A 26,514-nucleotide genomic window follows, 5' to 3' on the forward strand; every position below is an offset into this window, starting at 1 on the left:
CTACAACTTAAATTTGTCCACTTTGCTTGGATTCAATTCAATGATTAAAATTAATTCAAAAGGCATGAGTTGTTAAATCTCTTAAATTTTGTTTGGTGTTTTTGGGTTGATTACTTAACTAGCTGTTTTAACTATCCCCAAATGCAGCAAGCATTTGAAATGAATATGAAAATGAAATTTGCCAGGCAAGGCTAAGGGATGTCATCATTTGGATTCTAAGCCCATCAGCGTCCAGAAAATTGCCCATTAAATTCCAGCCCATGCAACTATATTAAGGGACCTCCAAGTAATTTTAAATTTCCCTCATGTATGCTTAACCTTTTGTTTAGGATTCTTAACCTTTATTTTAATAGTTGTCTGCTTTTTTATTAGTATATAACTATTAAATATTAGTAATTAATTATTTATATAGTGATTTAAAATAGAAATATTCGGTAAAATAATTATTGGATTAGCTGTTGAATGTAAAAATAATGGTATCATCTAGTTTATCATTGTTAAAATGCTCTCTTAATCTCTGAAAGTTATAAGACGTAACCTTTTATAAATCATTTTCTCAACTTGTAAAAGCTAGTATAAATATCATACTACCAAAAAATATAAACAAGAAAAATAATATATTTATTATGGTCAAAATTGTAACATCCCAAAATTTTATTAATTATGAGTATTTTTGATATTTAAATTTTATTTAAATTTTAGGAATTTTTTTGAGATTTTTTGGATTTTAAAAATCGGGTTCGATTTTCCGAAAATATAAACTTTGATGATTTTTAAAAATTAATTTAAAGACCACGTGGCAAAACTAAAAATATATTTGGAGTCTACGTATTTTTCTGAATTTTCTGGAATTTTTTCGGAATTTTTGGACCTCGTTTTCGGTCCCGAGGCAGAGTAAAAATTCAAAATTTTGTATTTCGAATTGAACCGGCCGAATCGAACCGGACCGGATCGGACCGGTCGAATCGAACCGGCTCCCTTTCCTTTTTCTTCTCCCGCGCGCGTCTCTCTCTTTCCTCTTTCTTTTCTCTCTCCTCCTCTCCCTGCCGCGTCAGCTCCGGCCAAATCCGGCCGATCCGGCCACCGATTGGACCGGGTCTTGTGTCCAAAATCATCTACTCGGCGAGAGCTTTCCATAGACACCAAGAACGCCGAAATCCATCGAGCGGATTGTCCGATTTTTGCTCGGGAAGATTTTCGCCCATTTCGACTTTTGGGCTAGATTTCTCGAAAACCGTGAATCCCACGAGAAAACCGAGGCTACCAGCACGCTCCACTCGACGAGGGCTTCGCGGGATATTAATTTCAAAATTTTCCGACAACGTTTTTCGGTGGGTCCCACGGAACTTCGCAGTGTAATTTCGAGCATTAAATGAGCTTAGAAAATTCTGAAAAATTTATGTACTAACCCCCGTGTTATGGGCTTCGTGTAGGTATCCTCGATTCGCGGAAATTCGACAGTTGACCGGGTCTGCAAATTTCGGGCCGCATGCACTGCTGGAAAAGTCTCCGAATTGGACCGAGGTTTTGGCTAGCCCCCCATTGTCAGACGTCCCGAGCGCGTTCCCGAAGTCGGAATCGGCAAAGGTAAACCCGAACCTTGCTTTTTCGTAATTTTCTAGTGCTTAAATAGGATTAAAAATCCATAAAATATTCGTGGTAGCTTAGAAAATTACGATTCTTTTTGCAATAGCTTAGTAATATTGCTAAGGACCGTGGGGCAAAGTTTTATAATTTTTAGAGCTTGTTTGGGCAGTTTTTGCAAAAATGATCAATAATAAGGACTAAATTGAAATTTTTCGTATTGTGATGGATGATTGATTTGATGGGCCCAGGAGGGGCTGTGTGATATGATTGAACTGTTGATATATGGATTGTGAATATAGAAGTGCGTTTTTAGCCCTTTTTCAGGTTGGGTAGGTCCTAGGTATAGGGGAGACTCTGCCGGATTTTCGGCACGACTTAGGACGTACTTGATCTTTTTCTTTGTTTGTATTGAGTCATTTGTATTAAATAATTGTAATATAATTGTCAGGTGAGCCGGGACAGCCTTCTTCCTCCGCCCAGCCGTCACAGTAATTTGTCGTCAAGTTTGTGAGTAAAATATTAATTTTAACTGTAATTTCGATATTATTATATGTTCAGCATGCCCATGCATCACTTATATGCATATATTTATGTAGTTAAACTCTAGGCACGAATTATGTTGCATTGATAACTGTTAATGTGCCATGAGTGTTGTTGTGGTAATTTGGAGCAGTGTGCGTGCGTTGGCGTGCGTGTGATGTGGTGTGGACTATGGATAGGACGGGTAGACACGGCTTGAGTTCTTCGCTGGGACCCGGTCCTTCGGGGTAGACACGGCTTGAGTTCTTCGCTGGGACCCCGATTTGGTATTTAAGTGGAAGTCCGAAATTTGAGTTCTTCAGGCACCAGTTGGATTTAAGAGAGTATAGGGATCGGCTCCATATACTATGAATGATGTTACAGGTGTGTGAGTGCTCCAAATTACCTTTTGATGCTATGATGTGAATATGATGTTAATGTTGCATTTCACTCTCTGAGTTGCATTAGTTTGAGATAGTTATAGAGATTATAGTTAAGATTGATATTTTACTCTGAGTCGAACGCTCACTCTGTTCAAAAATTTTTACAGGCCACAGGAGGATATTTTGTTCTGGGTTAACCTGCTTTTATCCTTCGCAGGTTGTTTATCCATGTTTGTGTAATTTTAATTACTCCTAGAATTTCCGCATGTGTTAGCAGTATTTATGTGAATTTGGTCTGTAATATTTTTATCATGTTGGACCTGTAAACTTAAATATGTTATGTATGTTTGATGGATTGGATGAGGGAGCTGAGCTCCCATTTATTTTATGTTGATGAGTATGTGGAGGGTGAGCTGAGCTCCCCAATTGAGTATTTATTGTGTTTACAGGTCGGGTGAGTCAAAAACTCCCCGTTGGAAAGTCCATTTTATGGCCGGACTCTGTCCGTTTGGTTTCTTGAATTTGGGCCCAATGGGCCTCAGAATTGGGTAAATGAACAGTTAAGGCTTACTACGGGCCTCGGGGGCTTTAGGCTGGCCCAGGTCCTAGTGCCGGTCCGGCCCATAGGTTGGGTCGTGACAAAAATATTAAATGCTATCTTAAAAACTGTTGCTAAATATGACCAAATATTATTTGATTAAATTATTAGAATATGAGTCTTAAAAAGACAGAGGGAAAATAATTATTATATCCTCATTTTCTTTCTTATATTTGTATGTTGTAGAAAGATATTTACATATTTTAACAATTATTTCTCTTTATTTAAAAAAAAACCATTATTTATTTTTCTAAAAAATTTTGCTAATAAATTTGAAATTGAAATAGAACTAAATTGAAATTAAAAATCCAAATCAAATGAAAAAAAAAAAAAAAACCTTGAACTGCCTTCCATTCCCATATCTGTCCCCTACTTCAATTCCATTTTAATATAAAAATATTTTATTTTAAAAGCACAATATTTATTATTTAAACTTTTTGATTTTTTGTTAGCTATAACCTAATAATACTTAAAATTTAAAATAAGTGCATATATTAATTTGTGATAATATATAAAAGTATTTTAAATTATTAAAAAATTAAAAGGAAAATACCCGATTCCAATCCAATATTTTATTAATCAAGAGAAAAATTATGTCTTTTTAAAAGAAAATTATTTTTCATTTTTTAGATTTTAATAATCTCATTAAAATATAAAGACACTTATATATACAAAAATAAACACATACCATTAATTTAACATTATAACTAAATAACGAAAAATATTTTCATATAAAATATATTTTAAAAAATATTTTTGTATAAAATATTTTAAAAAAATTTATAAAAAATATTTTCTATATGTAAATTATTTTTTGTGAAACAAATAGAGCATTAATTAATAATTCCAATAATAAATCCATTTCAAATCAATTAAAATTTATTATAAACTATTTATATATGTCTGACATCTAATCATTGTTACTAAAAAAGTTAGGAGCGTGTGAATTCAATTTCAATTCAGGGTCTACTTATGAATTGAAATCGGCTCTTTAATTCCTCCATGCCACTATAACCTCAATTTTATTTATTGATCGGAGTAGGATACTAGTTATTTATAATTAATTGAATGAACAATTTATAAAAAAAAAAGAAACTTTTTGATAATATTCCATATATTTTCTAATTTTTTTATTGTGTAAATTTATAATTTTTTGTTATTAAAATTTATGGGCAATATAAATTAATATTGAAAAATATATATTAACTCTCTTTTTTCCTTTCAAATAAATTGAAATACATAACTATATAAATTGCTCTATAAATAACAAAATCACGCCCAAATGCTTATAAAACGACGTCGCCTTTACCCGCAGACTTCCGCCCATCGCTATTCACGCTATCCCTTTGCTCCTTCGCCTCTAACTTCGCTTCCGTCACATTAGAAAAACTGTCCAAAACGAATTTATCGTCACGTGAAAGAAATTATAATATATTCGTCAAAAAGAAAAATAGAAATTATTATATATACGTCGGTGCATCGTAAAGTGAACCGCTGAGAAAAGGACACCTCAGCATCTGAAATTGAGAATGTATCGTCTTCAACATCCGTTTCCGACAAAAAATTCATGGAGTCATTAATTGGTCGATTTTTATTTTGAGCTCCATACAATTAATTCCTTTTATCAATATCTACTTCATATATTTCATTAATGATTTTCTAGATATTAATGAATTTGATTATTAATTGCATAGTCTTCCTATGTAATTATTGAAAATCAATCGATAAATTTCATCTAAAAAAATTTTTAAAATATTAATTTAATAAATATAGTGTCTGTTTGATATTGTGATTTGAGGTCTAAAATTATTTTTTTAATAAAAATATAATTTTAAATATTATTAAAAAAATAATTTAAAAAATTAGTTTTTTTATTTTAATATTTTTATAATTAAAATTTATTAAATTTAATTTTAAATTATTTTTTAATATTCTCTAACTAATATATTAAAAAAAATAATTTTTTTAACAGTAATTCTTCTAATAATATCAAACACGTCTATAAAATTTTAAATTACTTTTAATAATCAATTTACAAGTAATACGACGATTTAAATTCTGTTTGTTTTGTAAAAAATAATTTATATATAAAATATTTTTAATTTAAATTATTTTTTTTATATTTTTAAATTAAATTATTTTTTCTAAAAAAATAATTTAAATTAAAAATATATTATATATATTCTAAAAAAATAATTTAATGATCATCCTTTAATTGTAATGTTTAACTATTTATATGTATTTATATCATGCATATATAAATATTTTTATATTTTAATGAAAAAATTAATTTTTTTAAAGAAAAGAAGCTATTTTCTTTAAAAATAACATAATTTTTAATTAGATAAATATTTTTCATTAACTAATTTTTTAAATATTTTAAACACTAAAAAATATATAAAATATTTTGTAGGGAAAATATTTTTTATAAAATAAATGAAATTTTAAAATATTTTAAAAATAATAAAAAAGAAATAGATCAAAATAATGTCACTCTATGTATTTGTATCACTTGTCTCCATCTCTCTCTCTTTTTCATGATCAAAGCTAGCCAACTATTTTCCTTAAAAAAATATGTTGTATTTACAATTCTAAAATTGACAACTCAACAAATTCAAAGATCTCCAATTAATGAAAAATAAAATATATTAATTAAAACTAAAAAAATGACAAAATTGTTCTTCCATTATAAGATTTCAAATTGAATCCAAAATTAATCCACAAATTTATTGAAGTAAATGTAGATATAAAAAACTTATATTTTTATTTTCCAAAGCTGCATGAGAGGCATTTCAACTTCATTGAGGAGTATAGATTTTTGAATAAGATAATGTTCTTTATTTTAAGTGTTGACAAATAAAATATATTTTATTCCTATATTTATTAAATCACATTATAATTCTTAAAATATATATTATATAATATAGAGTGGATGAGCAACTAATTTTAAAGTTTAAATTATAATTAAAGTATGATTTTGCACGAAAATAATTATATAAAATTATTTTAAAATTATAATCTAAGTTATAATTAAATTAAATTGAATTAAAATTAAAAAATTAAAAATTAAACTGAATTAGAATTAAAATATCAAAAAATAAAATAAAAATGAAGTTTAATTCGATTTTAATTATTAGATTTCTTATTTTATAATGAATAATTTATGTATAAAAAATATAAAAATATTTGTTATTATTTAATTATAATATTAAATTAATAATTTATATTTATATTAATATATATAGGTATTTTTATATTTTAATAAAATTATTAAACTCTATAAAATAAATTCTCTTAAGAAAAAGTAATATTATAAAATAAATTTAATTACTTTTAGCAAGTTCTTATAAACAAACAAACTGATTTAATTTGCTATATAAATTGTGAATTTGATTAATTTAATAACAATCCAAAGGATCTGTTCATGTGATTGGTTATTCTACTGCAAACATGGTGCACTGTCTCTATCTGATAATTACTTCATTTGTAAATGTCCTTGCGCTTCAACCTCCAAAGTACCCCAAAACTAACAATATCTTCTTTCCTTCACAGAAAAATCAGTTTGAAGCTGCTTTTTACAAACATTTCCTTTGGATTTCTGTGTTTTATAGAAGAGAAACTGACAAAATTTTCCCAAAATGTCGTGGCTGAGATCCGCCGTGAACAAGGCTGTGGAGGTAGGGAACAAGAATAACCTCACTCGTGCCGTCAAGAACTACGCCGACTCCGTCGTTCAACAAGCCGGCCAAGCCGTCGCTGAAGGAGCCAAAATCTTGCAAGATCGAATTGTAATTTCCTTGTTCAATTAGTAATTTTGTTTCACCAATTTTGTCTCTTTCTCTCCGCTCTTGCAATTAACGGTTATTGTTTTTAGTGGTATTACGATTTTCATCGGTGTTAATTCATTATAGTTGTTGCTTTGTATAGCTCCGTTCTGTGGAGAATTATCTGAGGTCAAATTAAGGGTTTTATTTTTTGATGCCAAATGTGCTTTTTGTGACTGGAAAATTATTTTTAGTAACTGGAGTCTTTGCTATTGTTTGATGCCAAATGTGCTTTTTGTAAGGCTTTGTGTCTGTAAGCTAAGACATTGTGATCTTCTAACAGCTACATTATTTCCGTTTTGAATTTTGGTGGTGTTCTGCTTTTTGTTTATGTCTTTACTTTGTTTAGTATTCTATCTCCTAAGCATTTTCTGAGCGGTGCAATCTTATTGAATTTATATGAGTTTCATTTTTATGCAGGGGAATCGGAATTACAAAAGTGTTAAGCAAACTGTTAAGAGATTGGAAGAGGCTGCTGTCTCTTGTAGAGGTCCCGAGAGGGTTCTGTTGCTGAGAAGATGGTTATTTGTGCTTAAAGAAGTTGAGAAGTTATGGGCAGCTTCTTCTGAAGATAAACAGAGGACCGTTGAGCAACACCTTTTTCCTGATGAAGGAAGGGAAAGTCCAAGAAGACAGTCTATGGTGAGCAAAGACCTCCCTTTTTTATTTGTATTCCATTTGATAGTTTACTAGATTTAGCTATCTATACATCGTGCACCATCGTGAAGTCATTTTATTTCTTTGAGGTAAAACTTCTGCATGTTGGTGCATATTTTTCAAAATTGGGTGCAGTCGTGTAGTGAGCTGGAAATTGAGATGACTTATGTGAAATGGTTCATAGCATGAAATGACAGAACAACTGGAAGTTCCAGTTTATTAATTACTTTTTCCAACTTTTTGCTATGATGAAATAGGTATTGTATTATGATTCTGATGTTGGGGGCGAGCCAATGAATTTTCGTGATGTTTTTCTTCAAAGCCAGGCTTTGGAGGGCATCATATTGTCCATGGTATGGTTATGTGCTTTCAGCCATATATTTAAACATGCTTAGACATTTAGTCAATATTAAGAATCAGTATAAGATGAATTTATTATGCAATAATCCAAACAATTTTTGAGTCTATGGTAGACATTATTATGATAGTAAATGCTGATGTACATGCTTTTCAATTGTGGTTCTTGGACTCTATTTGTTTCACGGAAACATTGTCCTGGAAAACATTTTTGAAATTTCCAACATTTGGGTGCATGAGAAATTGGATAAACAAAAAATCTTTTCCTTGAAAATGGCTTTCGTTTTTCAAAATGGGAAGTTGTTGTCCCAAAATAGTCCAAGAGGGGGTGAATTGGACTTTACTAATTTTTCGGCCCTTGCTTGTAGCCTAATGAAAAATTGTGGCTTTGTTCAACTAGATGCTTCTCTATACAAAATGATAGTGATATGTGTTTCAACAATGAGTTCCTAAGTTGCAATTCAAGCCTCAATCAATGTATATGGCAATATCTAACAAAACATGCATCATACAATATACAACTAATTTCTCATGTTGCTCAATATATTCTCAAGTTTATCAATTCAATCTATTCAACCAATATTCAATATCATATATAACAAGCAAAATTTAAATTGCACAAAAGTAAGGAGGTCAAGGTTAGAGAGATCAAACACAATAATTTTTATAGTGGTTCGGCTTAACTAGCCTACATCCACTCTCTCAAAGAACCCTCTTTGAGTCTTCTCTCCACTATTTGCTCTTTTGAAGGCAAGAGACCAAAAGCCCTTTACAACTTTTTAACACCAAGTTTTTACCAAGGTAGCTTGAAACCTTCACAAGTGCTATCACAAGCACTTACTCTCTCAAGCTTCAATAGGTGCTTGTACAACCTCTCTTAAATGCAATTCAATATTGTAACACTCACTCTTACTCAATACAAATCAAACTATAAAGAAGAGATGAGTTGATTTGCCAATGGTAGCTCAAAATCTTTAACGCTCTTTGAATGAAAGCAATAAATGAAAAATCAATGTTGGAGTTCAAATGTAAGCTTTCATCAAGTGTAAATGAAGTAAAGAATGTGTATTTATAGTCCCAAATCATTTTAAACCGTTTGAAACCCTTTTAAGACAAAATAACCGTTATTTTGTCCTTTTGTGCGAAGTTGAGCAGCTCTGATCAATTAGCAAACTAATGAAATTTTAGTAGCAGTCAGCAAACTGGTTAGTAAACTAACGTTTTTAGCAAACTTATTAGCAAACTAAAAAATTTAGCAAACCAGTTAGCAAACTAAGTCAACAGCTGCATGTCTCAACTTGCAATGTAAAATGATTTAGACCTTAAAAAAAATGTTTCAATATTAGTGTCCAAGGTCATGATGAGAAAAAGTAATCAGAAAATAAAATTTCATTTTTGAGCTCCATATGACTAAATTCTCATCCATTCTTTTTACAAAAGACCTAAGACTCAATCTCTAATACTATGCCTTTCATACCTTTTCTTTGAGTCTTGGCTTTCATAGTCTTGTTCTTTTCTCATTTTGGATTTGTCTTGAAATGCCTTTGAGTATCCTTTCTCCTTAGATGTAACTTCAAAGATTCTTTAGGAATAAGACAAAGAATCTACACATCACTTTAAAGTTGTGTTAGATAGATTCCCTTTGAGTTTTGTTATCATCAAAATCAATGCTCATTTTGAGCTACACGGGGTCAACAGAAGTCATTTTTCATACTTATACAAGATAAAAAAAAAAAAAATTTGGAAGGAATCCATAAGAAATCCACATTTCTACGTATAAATGCTAGTTCAGAGGCCAAATTCAATTGTAGCCAGCCATCATTGAATCATTGTTGGCTGCTGCTGACTGCTGGCAACACGACAACTTACAATCCCCCTTCTTCCTTTTCCACCCTCTTCTATTCAAGCAAATTAAAATTCCAAGTAAAAAAAAAATGGAATCCTTGCACATCCAAGCATTCTTCCTAAATGCCGGAGAATGGTTTCTAGTTGATTTTCATTGGTACAATCAAATGACAGAAAATAATTCATTTTCTCAGGAAATATTTTCCATGAAAAGCTAATTTCTCTGAAGTAAATGGAGCCTTAGTAAATGTTTTCAGGTCTTCATATGCTACTTGAAAGATTTATATAATCAAAGGAAGGCATAGGTGTAAGTAAGAATTGATTTAGGCTTTGAGAATATGGTGTTTTTCTTCCACAAATTAAAGGCGACTGTAGGACATATAAATTTGACTATTTTAAATGTGCTAACAAAAATCCTATAATTATTGATTGTGTAACTAAGAATTGATATGGGCTTTGAGAATATATATATTTTTTCTTCCACAAATTGAACTTGACTAGGACATTAATTTGACTATTGTACATTGCTAGCAACAATTCTTTAACCATTGATTGTAGAGGTCAACTCTTTTCTATGATTCAGATTCTTGAAGCACCAACTGATGAAGAAATTTCTTTGCTTCTAGAGATGTTTAGGTGAGTCTGCTGGCTATTCTGAATTTCCAATAATGATTCAGCTTAAAGAATGCATTCAGGATGTTGCTGGGCTGAATCCAAAAAAAGAAAAAATCTTTTTCTTTTTTAGGTGGTTCAAACAAATATAATACTCTTCATCTTAAAGAAACTTAGTAAATCCGGAAGTCTGGATTCATTTTTTTGAACATTTGTAGAAAATACTTCCAATTTATTTCAAAGTTCATCTGTCTCTTCTTGAATATTTAAGATCTATTTAGCATTGCTATTAGAGCTACTATTGTGAAAAACACTTTCTTAAATATATTAATTGGAGAGTATATAGCCTTTTCCAAAATAGCTTTTTTCAACATCTAAGATGATGCTTTTTCTGAAAAGCCCTTTTTTTTTTTTTACTTCGAAATTAAATGCCAAACAAGGCCTTAGTCTGTTGAAGTATAGTGCAAATATTGAATATTTGGAATGAGCCTGGATTTTGCCTGAATCCTCTTTAAAAATTCGGTTACTTTCAGGATCTGTCTAACCGGAGGAAAAGAAGTTCATAATGCAATATTGAGCAGCATACAAGATTTGGCTTCAGCTTTTGCTAGCTACCAAGATGAAGTGTTGGTAAAGACATTAAGAATACTGACTTAAATCAGACTATACAATCTATTCAGAAAGTGCTGGAAACTTCTGATGTTTAATTGCTTAATGTGGAATCAGGTGTGATCAATGTTGAATGATAAATACCAAAAAGAAAAAAGGCTAAAACCTACCATATGTTGCATATCTTGTTTTCTGTTCATTTTCTTTTCCTTTGATGTGAAATAAAATTATTGGAAGTAAAGTGCAATATAGAAAAGGGGATCAACCTTGAAAGAGAGAAAAGAATAACAACTGCTATTCTGAGAGAAATGACCCCATGAGGGGCAATATGACTATACAGGGAGGCATTTGATCTGGATAAATTTATGTAAACCAAGTTGAACTGCTAGAAATTTGTTCCTTATTTCAGCTGGAAAGTGAAGATTAGTAGTTTCAACTTTTCTCCTTTTTTGGTAACTTTATAGGTGAAGCGGGAGGAATTGCTTGAGTTTGCACAAGGTGCTGTTGCGGGATTCAAAGTTAGTGCTGAGCTTGGAAGGTGGTTAAAGAATAAGATTTTTTTTTTTTTTTATAATGTTATTTTCTTTAGTTTGTGTAATTGTTTTTGAAGTATTATGTTTGTGGATGATAATGGAATTCATGTTTAGGGGAAAAAATGATTCTTATGATCTCATCTTTAATGAGTTAAAACAGTTTTAATCTTCATTTTTTTTTAAACATTTTGTATTCATCTTCTTATTTATTTTCAAAATGGTGATTCTTTGGACAAACATGCAAGTTGTTGTCACCAGTAAATTACATCCAGACACTACAGTAATTTGATGCACAAGGTGCTTGTTGCATGTAGAGTTATTCAGGATGAATTGAAGAAGCAAAGTGAATGGATGGAAAATTCTAAGTCTGTTTTTTTGGTGTTTTCTGGTCACAGAATAGATGCTGAAGCCATTGATCTGAAGAACAAACTTGATGGAATGATTGGTTCTGATAAGCCATCAAGTGAAGATCAGAACAAAGCATCTGATGGAACAGCTAAAGCAACTGTGGAGGTGATCTTTGGGTGTTGTGATTACCTTATTTTCTCCCATTTTTGTTGTCTTACTATGAACATTGTTCTTATACTATTGGTTAGGCTCATGTAGATTTGATTTTTCATTAGGTACTTGCAATGTTGATATGCCTTATCTGACAAATGATTAGCTTTAGATTTTTTCTCTGAAATATGAAATACTACTGGAAATTTTGGAAATCCAGTATTTTATCATTTTGACTTGTGAGTTTTGGATTATACATCTGCACATTTTATGTTTTAATGGCTCTTATACAAGGAACGAAATAAGAATGAGAAGGGAGAGAATACATAGAACTGTGTGTTTGGTTATTATAAAGTACAGTTAAAGCATCTATGTTTAGTTTTAATTGTGTGTACCATAAAGGGAAATAATAAAAAAATGGGTCTTAATTGATGTAGTAAAATCACTGCTTTATTTCTTTTCTTTTCTTATTTTTTTGATGCAAATATTATTTCAAAATATTGTTAGATTTTTGTTTGTTATTGTTACATGGTTCTGAAAGCATATCACAGCTTGACCATTGGCTTAGTGCAAAGGTAAGAAATGCTTATCTAATCCTTGTATTTGTAGGCTCTGAAAGAAGCCCTTGCGCAAATACGTATTTGTTCTAGATTGGAAGGGCTTTTACTGAAAAAGAAAAATTTATATTTTGGAGATTCTCCCGAGATTCATGCTCAAAAGGTATGTTTGCTATTTCTGTGGGGTTGTTCTTGATTATGTTTATGAAATCTTGGTTTCATGTTTGTTTGTCATCTGTTGTCTATCACATGTTTGTCTTCATGGATTTTGCTGTGCCATGTTCTTATTTGCTCTGTTCTAGCAATTGTGTGTGGACAGACAGTGAATAATTCTGCATGGATATGGGCTGTTGGATGTCTATACTTCAAATTGCCTTTTTTTTTGTTGTGTTGTTTTTGGGGGGGGGAGGGGGGAGGAGGATATTTATGCCTGCTTGTGAATCGGGATGGGTTTGGACTGTTGGAGCGTGAGAGGGAGTCTATGCATGACATAAGGACATTTGCATACATAAGAGGCATAGGATTCGAAGTAGTGATGATAGCAATAACAATAATCTTAATGACAAGGGGGTTAGATATCCACTGCATCTTGGAGGTGTCTTGCGCTCAAGCCACAGCAAGGTTGGTACTGGGTAGTGCCTATCGTCCAATTGAAAAAAAGGAAGGTAAAATAATAATGATATTGATAATGTGAGTACTTCAATACTAATAAGTCTAATAATGACCATTATAACATGGCATAACTACCATATAACTTATTCAAAAAGAAAAAAAAAAAAAGGAAAACAGAAAAGGAAAAATTATTTTGTTATTCCTAATAAGTACCTGTAAAAAGAGAGGTACCATATTTTTGCTGTGCAGTTTCTAATGGTCTATTCTTGTGAAGGTTTTAGTGACATTGATGGCTGTGGTGGTTGTGTGACAAAGTGTTTGACATGCTCTATTGATATGGAGAAGTCTTTGACAAAATCATTGTAGAACTGTCTCCAGTGAGCTTCATATGCATTTGCCGTTTCAGTATCTCTATGGTGTTGCATCAGATTGAACAGATTCTTTAAACAGGCTTTTCTTGTCCATATTTTGGTTTATTTATTTGCTGCCATTGCACTGTTTGCTCTGTGTTGAATTGACCTAATCTCCATGTTACATATCATATTTGGTAGTATAATTGCTAATCATAGCTCCAGACTATAGCTTGCTTTCTAGAACTTCCAGGTCAAATTTAGTACCTGTTATCTGTCCTCTCTCTCTGTCTCTCTGACTCTGTAATTAAGTGGTGGCTGATGATTCATTGCTTAATGTTTGAGTTTTTGTTTTTAAATTTTTTATTTTTATCTATGATTTGGAGTTGAGTGCAAATTCATCCTTTTCTATTATTGCTCATATTAACTGGGAAATGTTGATTTCCTTTATAGTTGTGTTGATTTTGTTTTTCTCGATGAGCAGGTTGATAAGTTGAAAGTCTTGTCAGAATCCCTTGCTAGCTCTGCAGCAAAAGCTGATAAGCGCATCTTAGATAACAGGTATAAAATCAAATTGAAAATTCTGCATTTATGCGCCCAGTCTATGCCCTTCTAAAAGTTTTGGACCATAAACTTTTAGTCACTTGAAATCTGACTCATATCTTGTACCTTTTAGAATTTATTGGTTTGTGAAATTTTTGGCCATTGACCGGCTGTAAGTTCCTTTTGATGCCTATTATAATTTTTATGATTCCTGTTCCCAAACTACACATCCTTCTCTTTAGGTGTTTCAGAGGATTATTTTACTTGTATTAAAGACGGCTTGTAATGCCTTTGTTTTCACTCTGTTCCACAAAAGATTGAAGAGTATACATTATCTTCATTTCAAGTGTATAACAATATGGTGAGATGTTTTTGATATTAACATAGTTAAGCCTGTCAGCTAGGTGGCATGGCAAATAATTTATTTTCTGAGTTGGGCAGTCCTTGAGAAATAAATGAAGAAGATTGTAGAACTCAAACTACAGCATCAGATTGGACTCTCTTCTATCTTCTTGAGACCAAGAAACATGATAAAGAAACTCTTAACTCTACCCAGAAACATGATAAAGAAACTCTTAACTCTACCCAGTGGTGGATCTAGAAAAAAAATTTTTCCGGGGTCAATAAATAAGCAAATTATACATTATATTTGGTGCACCAAAAAATAATACTCTTAATACTCATATAAAGTCAATTGAGTTTTAAATTTAAAAAGATAAGATCTATACCTTTTGTGAGTAAATATGAACTTACACCATAAGCACACAATAATTTGCTCATTATGTAGGGGTCAATTAATTTCCTATTAATAAAAATACATTCTCCATTTAAAAAAGAGGGTTTAATACCTAAATTAATGAGGGGTCAATTTAAACAAATATATTAATGCATAAGAGCATTTTATGAAAAAGAAGGGGTCAATTGACCCCTCTTTTTTCGTAGTGGATCCGCCACTAACTCTACCAAATAAACATTATTAAATCTGTCATTACATTTAGAACTGATGTCAGGTTTTATTTTATTTCCTCCTGCTGTTAATTGGCAGAATACAAAAGGAAGAGGCCCTGAATGTTCGTGTTGGAAAAGCTGATGAAGCTAATGAAAGAGAGAAGGTAATGTGCTTCTAAAGCATAGCTTTTTTCTTATTTGTTATGCTTAGACTGTACAGCGGAAGTTAAGACCATCATCTTGGGAAGATATCCTGGCATTTTCTCTTTCACTGAATGGATTGTCAAGAGTTTGCTATAAATTTTAGCATGTATAACAAGAAGACTTGCCTTTTGATGGCGCTATATCATTAATATAAAAGAGTGATGGTTTGGTTTGTTATGCAGGCATTTAAAATATTCTCGAAATGTGCATGCATCTTTTATTATTGGAATCGCCAGTTTTACGATGAGCGTCTATATGTGATAATATTATTGCTGGATGTATCCAAAGGAAGCATTAACCCAATTGTTTAATGCTCAATTTTATTTATGATTTATAGCTTTTTGAATTTGTTTATCCATGGATCTTTTTCATTTGTTTCAACTTTCATGTATCAGTGCTCATGTATAAGTTGTTTTCTGAAGGGACTAAAAATTACTCGATAAAATTTGTTTCTTATTGGGTGTAATTTTGTAAGTTCTACTTCATATTTCTGGTATAAACTACGAAACATGCATGCTCGCAAGTATCTACTTTACTGAGATTGGAGGGAAAACTGAATTTTCTCTTCTTTGTTTTCTCTGCAGGAAATATCAGCTGAAATTGCTGTACTTGAAAAAGAAAGAAATGAACTTGAAGCTCAATTGAAAAAGGTTCCTCCCCTTCCCTCCTCTCTCTCTCTCTCAGCAGCTGGTTCTTGTGACAATTGTTGTTCCATCTTTTCCCTGATCTTTTTCTGTATTCTAAATTTATTGATGTTGCTAATTGTGCTGTCACATGAAAACTTTCACTAGAATACATCTTTGAATTGTTTTGGATATGATGTTGTCAAAACCAAATCATCTAACATTATTTGTATTAACATTGAGAAATAACATTAATGGTGACATTATGATATGGGAGTTCATATGTAAGGCCTATATAGCTCCTCTGCTCCACTAAGGCAATGCCCATTATCAGTACAACCATGATAAATTTCTCAGGAGGATGTGGTAAAAAAATTTCATGCATGGGAATATAGTTTGTAAACCACTTCTTGTCTGATATTTGTGCTTCTTTTTTTGCCAAATAAGGAACTCATATGCATTGTCATATAGCTTTCCTTGTCCATTATGGCACTGCCATAATTGGTGTTTCCATAATCTGTAGTTCATGGCAAATTTCCACATCATATGGGTATATTGCAAATTTCATGGTGATTACATTGTGAAATATCATATAATCTGACACCACATTTGGATGAAGGAATTTAAAAGAAGAGATTCGGATTTGATCATGCATTGGTTTCATCTGTGTCAATTAATTTGATGGTAGATTTAAATTACTTATAAAAGGTGCTATTTCTAATTCTAATGCACCTGAATTAAGTTCTCATTTGCATTTGTTAATCTAATTACAATTTATGAATTTAACCAACTAAGGAGGGTAAAACATTCAAACCACTTGAACTAAAAATTATATCCAAATCCCTTCACTTGAAATCCTTCTATCCAAATGCAACATGAGAGTTTTTCCTGTATCATGTGAATGATGTTGAAAACTTCCACATTCTTGTAGCTTTAGAATTTGTTTGGATTTTTTAACTGGGATATTCTTTCTTTAGTCAAATCATCTTACCATGATTAGTTATTATCTTCCACTTGAACTAAAAATTATATCCAAATCCCTTCACTTGAAATCCTTCTATCCAAATGCAACATGAGAGTTTTTCCTGTATCATGTGAATGATGTTGAAAAAAACTTCCAGATCCTTGTAGTTTTAGAATTTGTTTGGATTTTTTAACTGGGATATTCTTTCTTTAGTCAAATCATCTTACCATGATTAGTCATTATCTTCTTGCAAGTCCATACTCCATGTGCCTTATTTTGTAATTGCTTGTCTACTTATCCTATTTTGATTGCTAACTATTAAGATTGATCAATCAACACGGTTTAGGTTAATATTTCCTTGGCTGCTGCAAATGCACGCCTTCGCAATGCTAGGGAAGAGAGAGACCAGTTCGATGAAGCTAACAATAAGATCATTGAGCACTTGAAAACAAAGGTGCAAAACTGATCTTCCTGATTTCCAAGTTCTGATCAGGTTTAAAAATGATTGCATAAAGTCTTCGGTGATCCTCGTTATTCAGATCTCTGATATGTTAATAGGAAGATGAGCTGTCAAAATCTATTGCTGCATCCAAGGTAGAAGCAAATGTCTTGAGTACCTGGATTAATTTTCTGGAAGATACTTCGGTTCTCCAGCACTCATATACTGAAACAAGGGAGAAGCAGGTCAAGTATGTACTTCAATTTTGTGACATTAAGTATGCTCTTTTGTTTTTGGCTTAGCAACATTTTGTTGTATGTGTTTGTTTACTTTTTAATATGTATTTTGGAAGAGCATGTTTTCCCTATTCTCTTTTGTATCTTATACATCAAACTGGAAATAACTGGATTTTCTTTTGTTGATACTCGGTGCTTATTTGCATTTTCAAGTGATGAACTGGAGAGGCATGAGGACTATTTCATGAATTTGGCAATCCATCTTCTCTCTGAGAACAAGGTATTATTGTTTACTTTTTCAGATATTTTATCTGAAAATGGTACTTAAGGTTATTACTATATCTCTGCCTCCCCTCCTCTGTCTCTTTCTATCTCCCTTGTGTGCACGTGAACATTCATGTTCTGATGCTGCCTGTACTTGTTATGCAGAAAGAGTTGGGGCTTGACATCAGTCGCATTGGGAAATCTGTGGAAAATCTAAAGAATTTAAGTGAAGGGTGATGTGCTTTTTGTGTTGATTTTTTTTCTGAAATACTTTGATTTGAGATTTTGATCCAATTTTCTGATTTTTTTTGCCCACTTCATAATACAGATCAGAGGTGGCAGGTGTGGCTCAAGATGGTTCTAAAGTTTTACTCCAAAGGAAAGATCTTGAAAAGGAATATATGGACTATGAAGCCATGGTAAGTAAGGTGGTGGTTTGGTTAATGTCTGTTCTTTCTGATGAAGCCAAGGTACATAAAATGCAGGCCAACTCTTTGTTGAATTTCTGTGGCACAGATTTTGTCCTGAGTTGCAGTTTTCAACAACCCATTCTTGTTTTTTTCCTGTGTATTCCCCAAAATAGTCATTATGTTTGTTCTTTTTGAAATTGTTTATCTATATGTTCCATAGTTCCAGTATGGACATGCCTATAAAAGAATCATAAGGATAAATTGATATAATAATTCTGCTGTCTTGTTTCAGGTTATAACCACCTTCAGTGTGGTTGATAATATGAGAGAACAGCTTTATGCTAAACAGGGGGCTGTTTGTAGGTGCGATTCTGGCGTGCTCCCAATTTTTCTTCTTTCTTTTCTTCTTCATTTATCTGTTAAGGCTTTAGATGGATTGGAATTTGAAATGAAAGGTTTTATTGTTTAAATGAGGTTTATAATACATATATTTTCTTTTGTTGGCTAAATTCATGAATGGAAATTTGTTTTATGAGTCTGTGATAACTTGTCTGAATATCAATTTGGAATATATAGCAAAAGGCGTCATTATTGATTTATTTCTTTCCCCTTTTCTTTTAGATGTTTGAATATTTTATTTATACAATTTGAACTAAAATTCAAATTCAAATCTTTGCATTTTAAATTCTATATCCAAGAAAAGATGTTGTGTTATTTTGTCGAACTTTTTTTGCCCGTTTCTTTTCAGGAAAGATGATGCAAAGATAAAAGAACTATTTGATGATATTGAGAAATTGAGAAAGGAATTTGAATCCATTGGGAGGCCAAATCTAGAAATTGAGTATCCACCTACCCCCAAGGCAGAGACTGCATCTGAGAAGCCATTGGGAAGCCCCACCCGAAAGTCAATGCAGAATCCTAGTTCACCAAAATCCGAGCCAGATGGGCAACCTAAAGCATCTGCAGTTGAGGAACAGCAGATGCTTGATCCTGCGGCTGAACTAGCGAAGCTGGAGTCAGAGTTCAAGAAGGATGCTCGAGATTACTCAACAGAAGAGATTGGCGACTGGGAGTTTGATGAGCTTGAAAGGGAGTTGATGTCTGGTGATACAGCAACAGGAAAGTGACCAATAAGCCCTCCGATATGGTGACTTGCAACAAAAATCCATAACACGTGATCTCCCCAAAAGCTGAATTTTATATCATGAGCTTTTAGGTATAACTTATTTGTAACATTGGTTTAAGTTTCAATTTGTTCATTCTTCTGTAAATTGTCAAAAGTGTATGTTTTACAGTGGAATTAGACGAAACAAACAAATGACGAATGTAAATGTTGAACTACAATATTACTGGACAAACGCATTGGCATGTATCAAGTTGTGCAATGACCGCAATGACTATAACCACCTACAATCATCTCCGCCAATTGCCTTAGGTCACCAAATCCCCGCTCGGGCATGACACTGACATAGCGATAACAGCAGGATGTGGATTCCTGCAACTAATAATTGTTACCGACACCTACAGGGTAAAACAGCATAAGACTTCTGCTCGGAACATGCACCATTCCAAGCTCGGTACGTGCACCATTCCAATGATGGCTTCAAGTTGTTCACTTGCCTTGATAGGCTACGTGACGCTACTATTAGTCGAACAACACTATGTTACTCCAGTGTTCACCAGGTATAAAACCTTACAAGACTCATTTATTTCAGCATTTCCCCTCTCTTCATCTCATCACTGTCTGTTAAACACTCACCAAGTTAGCCATTAGCACCATTAGACCATTTGACCACCTTTTATCTGGCAGATCCTCTCTGCCTTTCAGAAGAGGTCGTAGCCCATTCTCAGTGGTTGTCTAGTATTACCAAAGGCCGTATAAGTCCATCCCAGCAATCCAATCCACGTGACACTCAACCAGGGGCTCCGAAGATCTCAGGACTATCAATCACCAAGCTAGAAATATCCTTAAGTGCACCAACTAAGCTTAGCACCAATTGGTGCAAATATGCCTCTATGCTGTTAATACGGAAGACCATTTGATTTTGAAGGTGACTTTTCATGCTTCATAACAAACAGTGTCATAGCAAACGAAATAGAGAATGTGGGCAATTTATTGTCTTTATTGTTGTAATATTATGGAAAACCAAAAAGAATGTTAGATGATGTATTATCACAAGGTTTCCTTATCTATAAGTTGGAATTTGTCTTATCTTTTGCTCAACGCCATGATTATGCAGGGCCTGCAATGCTTTCATTACTAGAGTACAGAAGATAGTGGATGGTTAGCCCCCCCAGCCAGCACCCAAGATCTCTAGAAAGGCAGTCACTACAATGACTACCAAAAGGGTTTGCTCTATACTTTTAGCTGCTGCAATTTTCTACTTTGGTTTGGTGCTGGTGGGATACCCGGCAAATGGAAGCAGGTTTCTATTTTTCAAGGACTGAAAGAAACCCTAGCACCCTGATTTTGTGGGTGGTGGGTCTTTAGGATAGGTGCATTTATGGCTATCCCTTGGCTTGTACCTTTTGTGTCCCTGCAGAATCCCAGTTCAATATCTATGACAAAGGGGGACCACAGGGAATTTAGAGTTTGCATTTATGCATCAGAAATCTATACATAAAAAATTGAAGTTAGTGTCTGCACTTTGGATAGTGTTAAAGTTTGGTGGTGAACTAATTGTAGAAGAGTTGATCTTTTGTGATCACTGTAACATTCATGACTAGTTTAGTGATCATTAACATAACTTAACATTACATTAATGCTAAGCTAAACTCTACACAAGAATTTCTTAAAAATAAAGAAACATCTGTTCTTTGTTGAGTTCATCATTATAGTTCTGATTCAGAATTAACTTGTTAATATTCAGTTCCTGTTATTTCCCTCACTTTGCGGGATAATAAAAGCAAGCAAATACTTCCTTCTTATCAGGGTGTTCTTATTTGTCCAGTGTTGGTGTTTTAGTGGTATGCATATTCTGCAGAGACAAATGCCTCAAATTAACACACTTAACAACAACACAAGATGAAATAAATTCTTCTTTCAATAAACTCTAGCTCAATGAAATTAGAGTTAGTTTTTAGGATTGGGAAGTTTCGAGTTCGAGAAACTAAATGAAAAAAAAATGTCCCTAAAAGAGATAATTTGCGTACACCATTATTCCATATTACTAACCAATGGTGCTATTGTCTAATATTTTTGATATCGGTTGAAATTTTAAGAGGGTTCATCAAATGAACAAAATACTTTATTCCTAGTTCAGCCTTGTAGGTGAGGATCATTAATGGAAAAATGGGTAGGGTAGGATGGGCTAACAACTTGCCAATAACAATACACATGATGATGATGTCTTCAATATGGCTAAACAGCATAACGTTAAAATTCAAAGAAATAGTAGTTAGATATATATATATTTTTTTATTTTAATGAGATATAATAAGTTTGAATAACAATTGAGGGTTATCTAAAAAAGGGTAACCCTCTCTTCTCAAACTCGAGATCTCCTCATTTCTTGCATTTTAAAGGTGAAGAAAGAATAATTTAAAAAAAAAAGAAAAGAAAAGAGGGGGTTTTATAAATGTTGGGATTGTGTTAAAAGGGAAGGCAAAAACAAAAGTCTCTAGAATTGCAGGCATTTCAGCCACAATTTCCTTCCTCTCCACCATAAAATGTCGGATCATATGTTGTTTTCTCAGTGAGGCTAACAAGTCATCGTCTCTTAAAAATCTTCTATTCTTTTGTCATTTCAATGCAACTAAATAGCTTAAAGAACATATATAATTATAAGACTTAGCTTAATTAATTGACAAACAGATTTACTCTATTTATTAATAAAGATTTAAATCTTGAAACCAAATCATTATGAAAGGTTTTTTTTTCTTGTAAATCCCTTAATCCTGGCACAAGGAAGAACAACAATCATTGCAATATTTTTTTTAGAATTGAGAGACTCAAACTCGAAATGACTTCATATTGATTTTACTTTTGTATGAATTCTCAAACCCTAGAACAAATAATTTTTTTTTTTTTTACTCTACACGTTGTTTAGGAGAAGTTTTTGGAGCTAGGATAAGGTTTTTTAATATAATCAAGACCTATAGACTTGTTGAAGAGAGAGGTTTTATGGGAAAGGTAAGGTTTTTGAGAGTTTTTAAAACTTAACCTACCAAATTGAAGTATTAGGAAGGTTTTATAAATAAAATATTAGTTATTATCAATTTTTACCTTTTCATACCTTTAATCTAAACAATATAAAGTTAGTAAATTATCATTTACCTTATATCCCTTTTTCTTAAACAACGTAATATTAAAAAAAAAAAAAATCTAACCCTACCTTTCTTTACTTTATCTTATCTTACCTTACCTTATTTTAAAAAGTTTTACTTCACCGCCTTATATTCTTTTTAAACGAAGTGTAACTCCAGATTCTGTATCTGATAAAAAAGAAAATAACATAGATTAATCACCATAAAGATTTAAATAACAAAGATGGAGAAATAGATAAAAAAGACAAAAAAAGATGCATACCCATTAATCAATTGTATAAGATGACGCCATGAAACAAGTCATGGAAGAAATTTTCCAATAAATATCAAAGTAAATAAAGTCATGGAAGAAATTGTAAAAGTAGTAAAACCAGGTAAAGCATAAAGGGATTCTTTTAGCTTATTCTATATATTATTACATTGCAAAGGGGAAAACTTTCTTTTTTCTTTTTTCTTTTTTTTTTAATTTAATCAGTTAATGGGGCAGATGGAGAGAAACCAGTGAACTATTATATGATAAGAATGAATTTAAAGAGGTGGGCTGCTTTTGATTTTGGTTAAAAGACTTAAAAAGAGAGAGAGACAGGTGAGTGCAGTTGAAGAAGACAAGCAGAAATATCTAATAGTTTTCATGAGCATGCCTTTAACTTTTATGAGTAAATAATTCATTAATTAATTGGAAAATGCTATCAAGATATGGGGCCATTGTCTAATGCAAAAAAATCAATTGTTTTTGCTTGGTGGCATTATTCAATAAGCTCAACTAATTAAGGTGCAATGCTGTTAAATCCAAACAGTCTTCCAACTGCTTTGTCACTAACACCTGTTCACTTTCTATATTTCTTACAATGAGCACACCTTTATTGCACAATTAGACTTTTTTTTTTCTGTGCATTGTGGGTATAATTATTATTGATACATTATTTAATTAAATTAAGATATAATTATATAGTGTTTCTCTTAAATATTTAATTTATTTGAAATGTTTTTAAGAAATATTTATAAAAAAAAATTTGTGAAAATATAAAAAATAAATAAAAAATATAAATTAAAAATAAATATAAAAAGTAAAGAATAAAATGCCAGTAAAATACATATATATATATATATATAAAAGAATTTTTATAAGATGAAGATTGAAGATTATCTTAGTGTTTTTCATCTGCTTAGTTATTAAAATATTATTTGATAAATTTAAAAGAAAATATTGATTAGAAATTATATTACTAGGTGGCTAATTTATTTTTTAATGTGTAATATTGGTTTATATAGTTCATAACTTTGATTCATAGTTTTTCTAATATTAATTAAATTGTAATTATTATCATAATTTTTTTATCGTAAAGAATTAAATACATATTTTTATAATTATAGTAGACAATAAAATAATAATTTTAATTTATAACAACAGTTCTTAATTTTTTAATTTTAATTAAATTATAATTAATGTCACAAATTTTTTTATTATAAGAAATAAAGTATATAATTTTATAATTATAATGAATAATGAAAATGTGGCTTAAAATTTAAAAAAAAATGTGAATTTTGAGTTTGTATTTTGAAAGTAATTAGTTTAATATAATATGTTATTTAATTTTAAATTATGATAGAGCAATAATATGTTATAATCATTAAGTGACTCAAAGGAAAATTTTATTATTAAATCTTTAATTTACCTCTTTTATTATGTTAAGTGTGGCTAATATAAAAAGTCACATGACAATGCTTATTATTTTAAAGCTAACTTTATTATATTTATTATGTAGATTTATTTTTCTAAAGTTATTGGACTAATGACTCATGATTGCTTATAATGTAAGAGGTTAAAGATACAATTCCTAATGCCTTTTCTTTAAAATTTCCAATAAAGATTTTCAATGCACTAAAAAAATAGTTTTCTAAATCAACTTTATTAAAGATTTTCTTTATAAAAAAAGTTGGTGGGATTCCTAACACTTATCATGGTGAATGAAGTGGTAAAAAGAAATGCAAGAAAGCAAAGCAAATGGAAATGAACCATAAGTTATATAAGTTCATGGAAAAAAAAAAAAATACAGAAATGGACCACTAGTCCATCCCCCATAATGTTTTTCAGAAAATTCCAAAATTCTGACAATGTTTTCCAGGACTTAGAACATCACCTCACACTAATTAAATCCTGCACTTCCCTTCATTTCCCCCCCTCGCTAAGCCCAGCTTTCCATAAGCTATTCCTCACAGATACCCACAAAGAGAAGTAGAGAGAGAGAGAGAGAGAGAGAGAACTCTGCCTTAACAATACAGTGAGAGTTGCTAGAAATGGCAGTGAACATATCATATGATCAGGCAGATGATGACTTCATTGACATGGAAGTTAGCTCATACTCCAACTTTCTGTGTCACCCCAGAAGCTCTACTCCACAAGCAAGAGAGTTTGAGTTTCAAATGTCTTCAATTTCACTTGATATAGATACCACAACTTCTCCTGCTGATGAGCTCTTTTACAAAGGAAAGCTACTTCCACTTCACCTCCCTCCTCGTCTGCAAATGGTTGAAAAGCTCCTGGAATACTCCAACTCTCCCTTTGATTGCAGGAAAGATACCTTTGAAGAATTCTTTAGCCCCCAATTAATGACCACTGCAACAACACCAACTACAACCAGTACCCCATTTGAATCCTGCAATATCTCACCTTCTGAATCTTGTCGAGTTAGTCGAGAGCTAAATCCTGGAGATTTCTTTTTTGAGTACTCAAATGAAGAAAGTGATTTCGTTGGTGAAATCAGAAAGAAGTCTTGGACCAAAAAGCTTAAGCAAATCAAGCAATCCTCGCTTAGTTCAAAGTTGAAGGCTTCCAGGGCTTATCTCAAATCTTTCTTCGGTAAATCTGGCTGCTCAGATGATTCCTGTACAGCAGCATCAAGAGTTGCAGACGAAGGAATTGTTTCTAAAGCCAACAAAGAGTCTCTGAACAAATTGGAGAAGGCATCAAGAAAAGTCCCTTTTGGACAAATTCAGAAGGAAAAATCCCAAATACCAACAACTTGTGTCCGCAATGTTAACAAACAGAAGATCAGTACTGATGATGGAAACAGTCGCCTTCACAGGAGATCATTCTCCATGGCTATCAAACGTCATTCTACAAACAAGTCTTCATCATCTTCATCATCATCTGGCTCTTCATCATCTTCAGGCTCAACAAATACAAATGACTTTTATGGGCTGCCATTTCTAAAGAGATGCAGCAGTGTAAATTTAGAGGTTGAGAATCCAATTCAAGAAGCAATTGCACATTGCAAGCAGTCTCAGCAGTCGATATTCCCAAGAAAGACAGCAACAGAAGTTGGGTTTTACTCATTGTCAACTTCCAAAATTGCTATTTGTGAAGAGCAAGAAAAAACTGAACTTTGCAGAGGCTGAACTTCAATAAACAGTAAAAAAAAAAAGAAAGAAAAAGAAAAGAAAAAAAAAAGCAGAACAGTAATTAGATTGGCTTTTCATATGCTTTTTTTTCCCTCTTCCATTAATTTGATATTGTGCATCCTTTTGCTCAGGGCATGGGTTAGAGCTTTTAATGCCAGTATTTACCTGTTAGATCAGAAAATTCTGTGGAAGTTCATTAAAATTTCCAGCAAAGTCCCCTCTTCTCCAGATCCCTCTTCTCCAGACTAAGGCATAATGAGTGCTAGAATCTGAGAATTTGAATGCTTGTAACGAGTACTAGAACCAAACTGAAATCGGCTCGGTTAGTAATGATAAGCTATTCGATTATTTGGTTTTGCCGGTTCAGTTCCTCTGAATGCTCAACCCTATTAGAATGGAATGAATACTTTCTAACAAGAAATTTATGAAGTTCAAATCAACAAGCATTCAAATTCTCAGATACTTGATGGGTAGAAGTCATTTTACAAGGCAAGAAAGTGGCAGAAGCAATTGTTCTAGAGCCATATAGGCAATTTGTAGATATAAATACATTTAAGCTATTTTTGTTTCGCTTAATGAATAATGAGACACTTCAGAAGAGCTTCATGTATCCGCCAAAACTCAAATTTCTTAGGCACAATCTCAAGACATCAATATGAGGGCTGTGCAATCAG

At 32.0% G+C, this 26,514-nt stretch overlaps 2 protein-coding genes and 1 long non-coding RNA gene across 6 annotated transcripts; all 3 read left to right on the forward strand.

Annotated features, from left to right (window-relative positions):
* The first annotated feature begins 1,498 nt into the window (after positions 1-1,498).
* Positions 1,499-2,922, forward strand: LOC131172530 (uncharacterized). The gene is made up of 3 exons (XR_009143049.1): positions 1,499-1,587; positions 2,036-2,094; positions 2,657-2,922. It is a non-coding gene; the product is annotated as an uncharacterized LOC131172530 (long non-coding RNA).
* Positions 2,923-6,606: 3,684 nt separating this feature from the next.
* On the forward strand, positions 6,607-19,544 carry LOC110670532 (nuclear matrix constituent protein 1-like). Of its 4 annotated transcripts, XR_009143050.1 has the most exons (19): positions 6,607-6,875; positions 7,332-7,553; positions 7,826-7,921; positions 10,354-10,406; positions 10,916-11,012; positions 11,456-11,529; positions 11,920-12,037; positions 12,632-12,742; positions 14,026-14,102; positions 15,130-15,196; positions 15,821-15,886; positions 17,170-17,277; positions 17,382-17,512; positions 17,712-17,778; positions 17,928-17,995; positions 18,091-18,181; positions 18,465-18,535; positions 18,921-19,388; positions 19,468-19,544. XR_009143050.1 is itself a non-coding variant. In XM_021832612.2 (18 exons), exons 1-18 carry the CDS (start codon positions 6,726-6,728, stop codon positions 19,297-19,299), a joined length of 2,046 nt encoding a protein of 681 aa, XP_021688304.2. In that variant the 5' UTR covers positions 6,607-6,725; the 3' UTR covers positions 19,300-19,544. The 4 variants fall into 4 exon arrangements, 3 of the variants coding, with proteins under 3 accessions (XP_021688304.2, XP_021688305.2, XP_057989480.1); XM_021832612.2 differs by having other exon boundaries at positions 18,921-19,544; XM_021832613.2 differs by lacking the exon at positions 7,826-7,921 and having other exon boundaries at positions 18,921-19,544.
* A 4,940-nt stretch (positions 19,545-24,484) lies between these two features.
* On the forward strand, positions 24,485-26,346 carry LOC110670509 (probable membrane-associated kinase regulator 4). The gene has a single exon (XM_021832578.2). It carries the CDS (start codon positions 24,737-24,739, stop codon positions 25,835-25,837), a length of 1,101 nt encoding a protein of 366 aa, XP_021688270.2. The 5' UTR covers positions 24,485-24,736; the 3' UTR covers positions 25,838-26,346.
* Positions 26,347-26,514: the final 168 nt, after the last annotated feature.

The sequence above is a fragment of the Hevea brasiliensis genome, chromosome 14 (genome assembly GCF_030052815.1).
Source record: "Hevea brasiliensis isolate MT/VB/25A 57/8 chromosome 14, ASM3005281v1, whole genome shotgun sequence".
Lineage (NCBI taxonomy): Eukaryota > Viridiplantae > Streptophyta > Magnoliopsida > Malpighiales > Euphorbiaceae > Hevea > Hevea brasiliensis.

What these genes read in the sequence shown, in the direction of transcription:
- LOC110670509 (XM_021832578.2), top strand. Translation starts at nt 24,737, where the DNA reads ATGGCAGTGAACATATCATATGATCAGGCAGATGATGACTTCATTGAC.
- LOC110670532 (XM_021832612.2), top strand. Translation starts at nt 6,726, where the DNA reads ATGTCGTGGCTGAGATCCGCCGTGAACAAGGCTGTGGAGGTAGGGAAC. An exon ending in AAATCTTGCAAGATCGAATT is followed by an intron (nt 6,876 to 7,331) that starts GTAATTTCCTTG and finishes ATTTTTATGCAG; the next exon opens with GGGAATCGGAATTACAAAAG. An exon ending in AAGCTAATGAAAGAGAGAAG is followed by an intron (nt 15,197 to 15,820) that starts GTAATGTGCTTC and finishes TTTTCTCTGCAG; the next exon opens with GAAATATCAGCTGAAATTGC.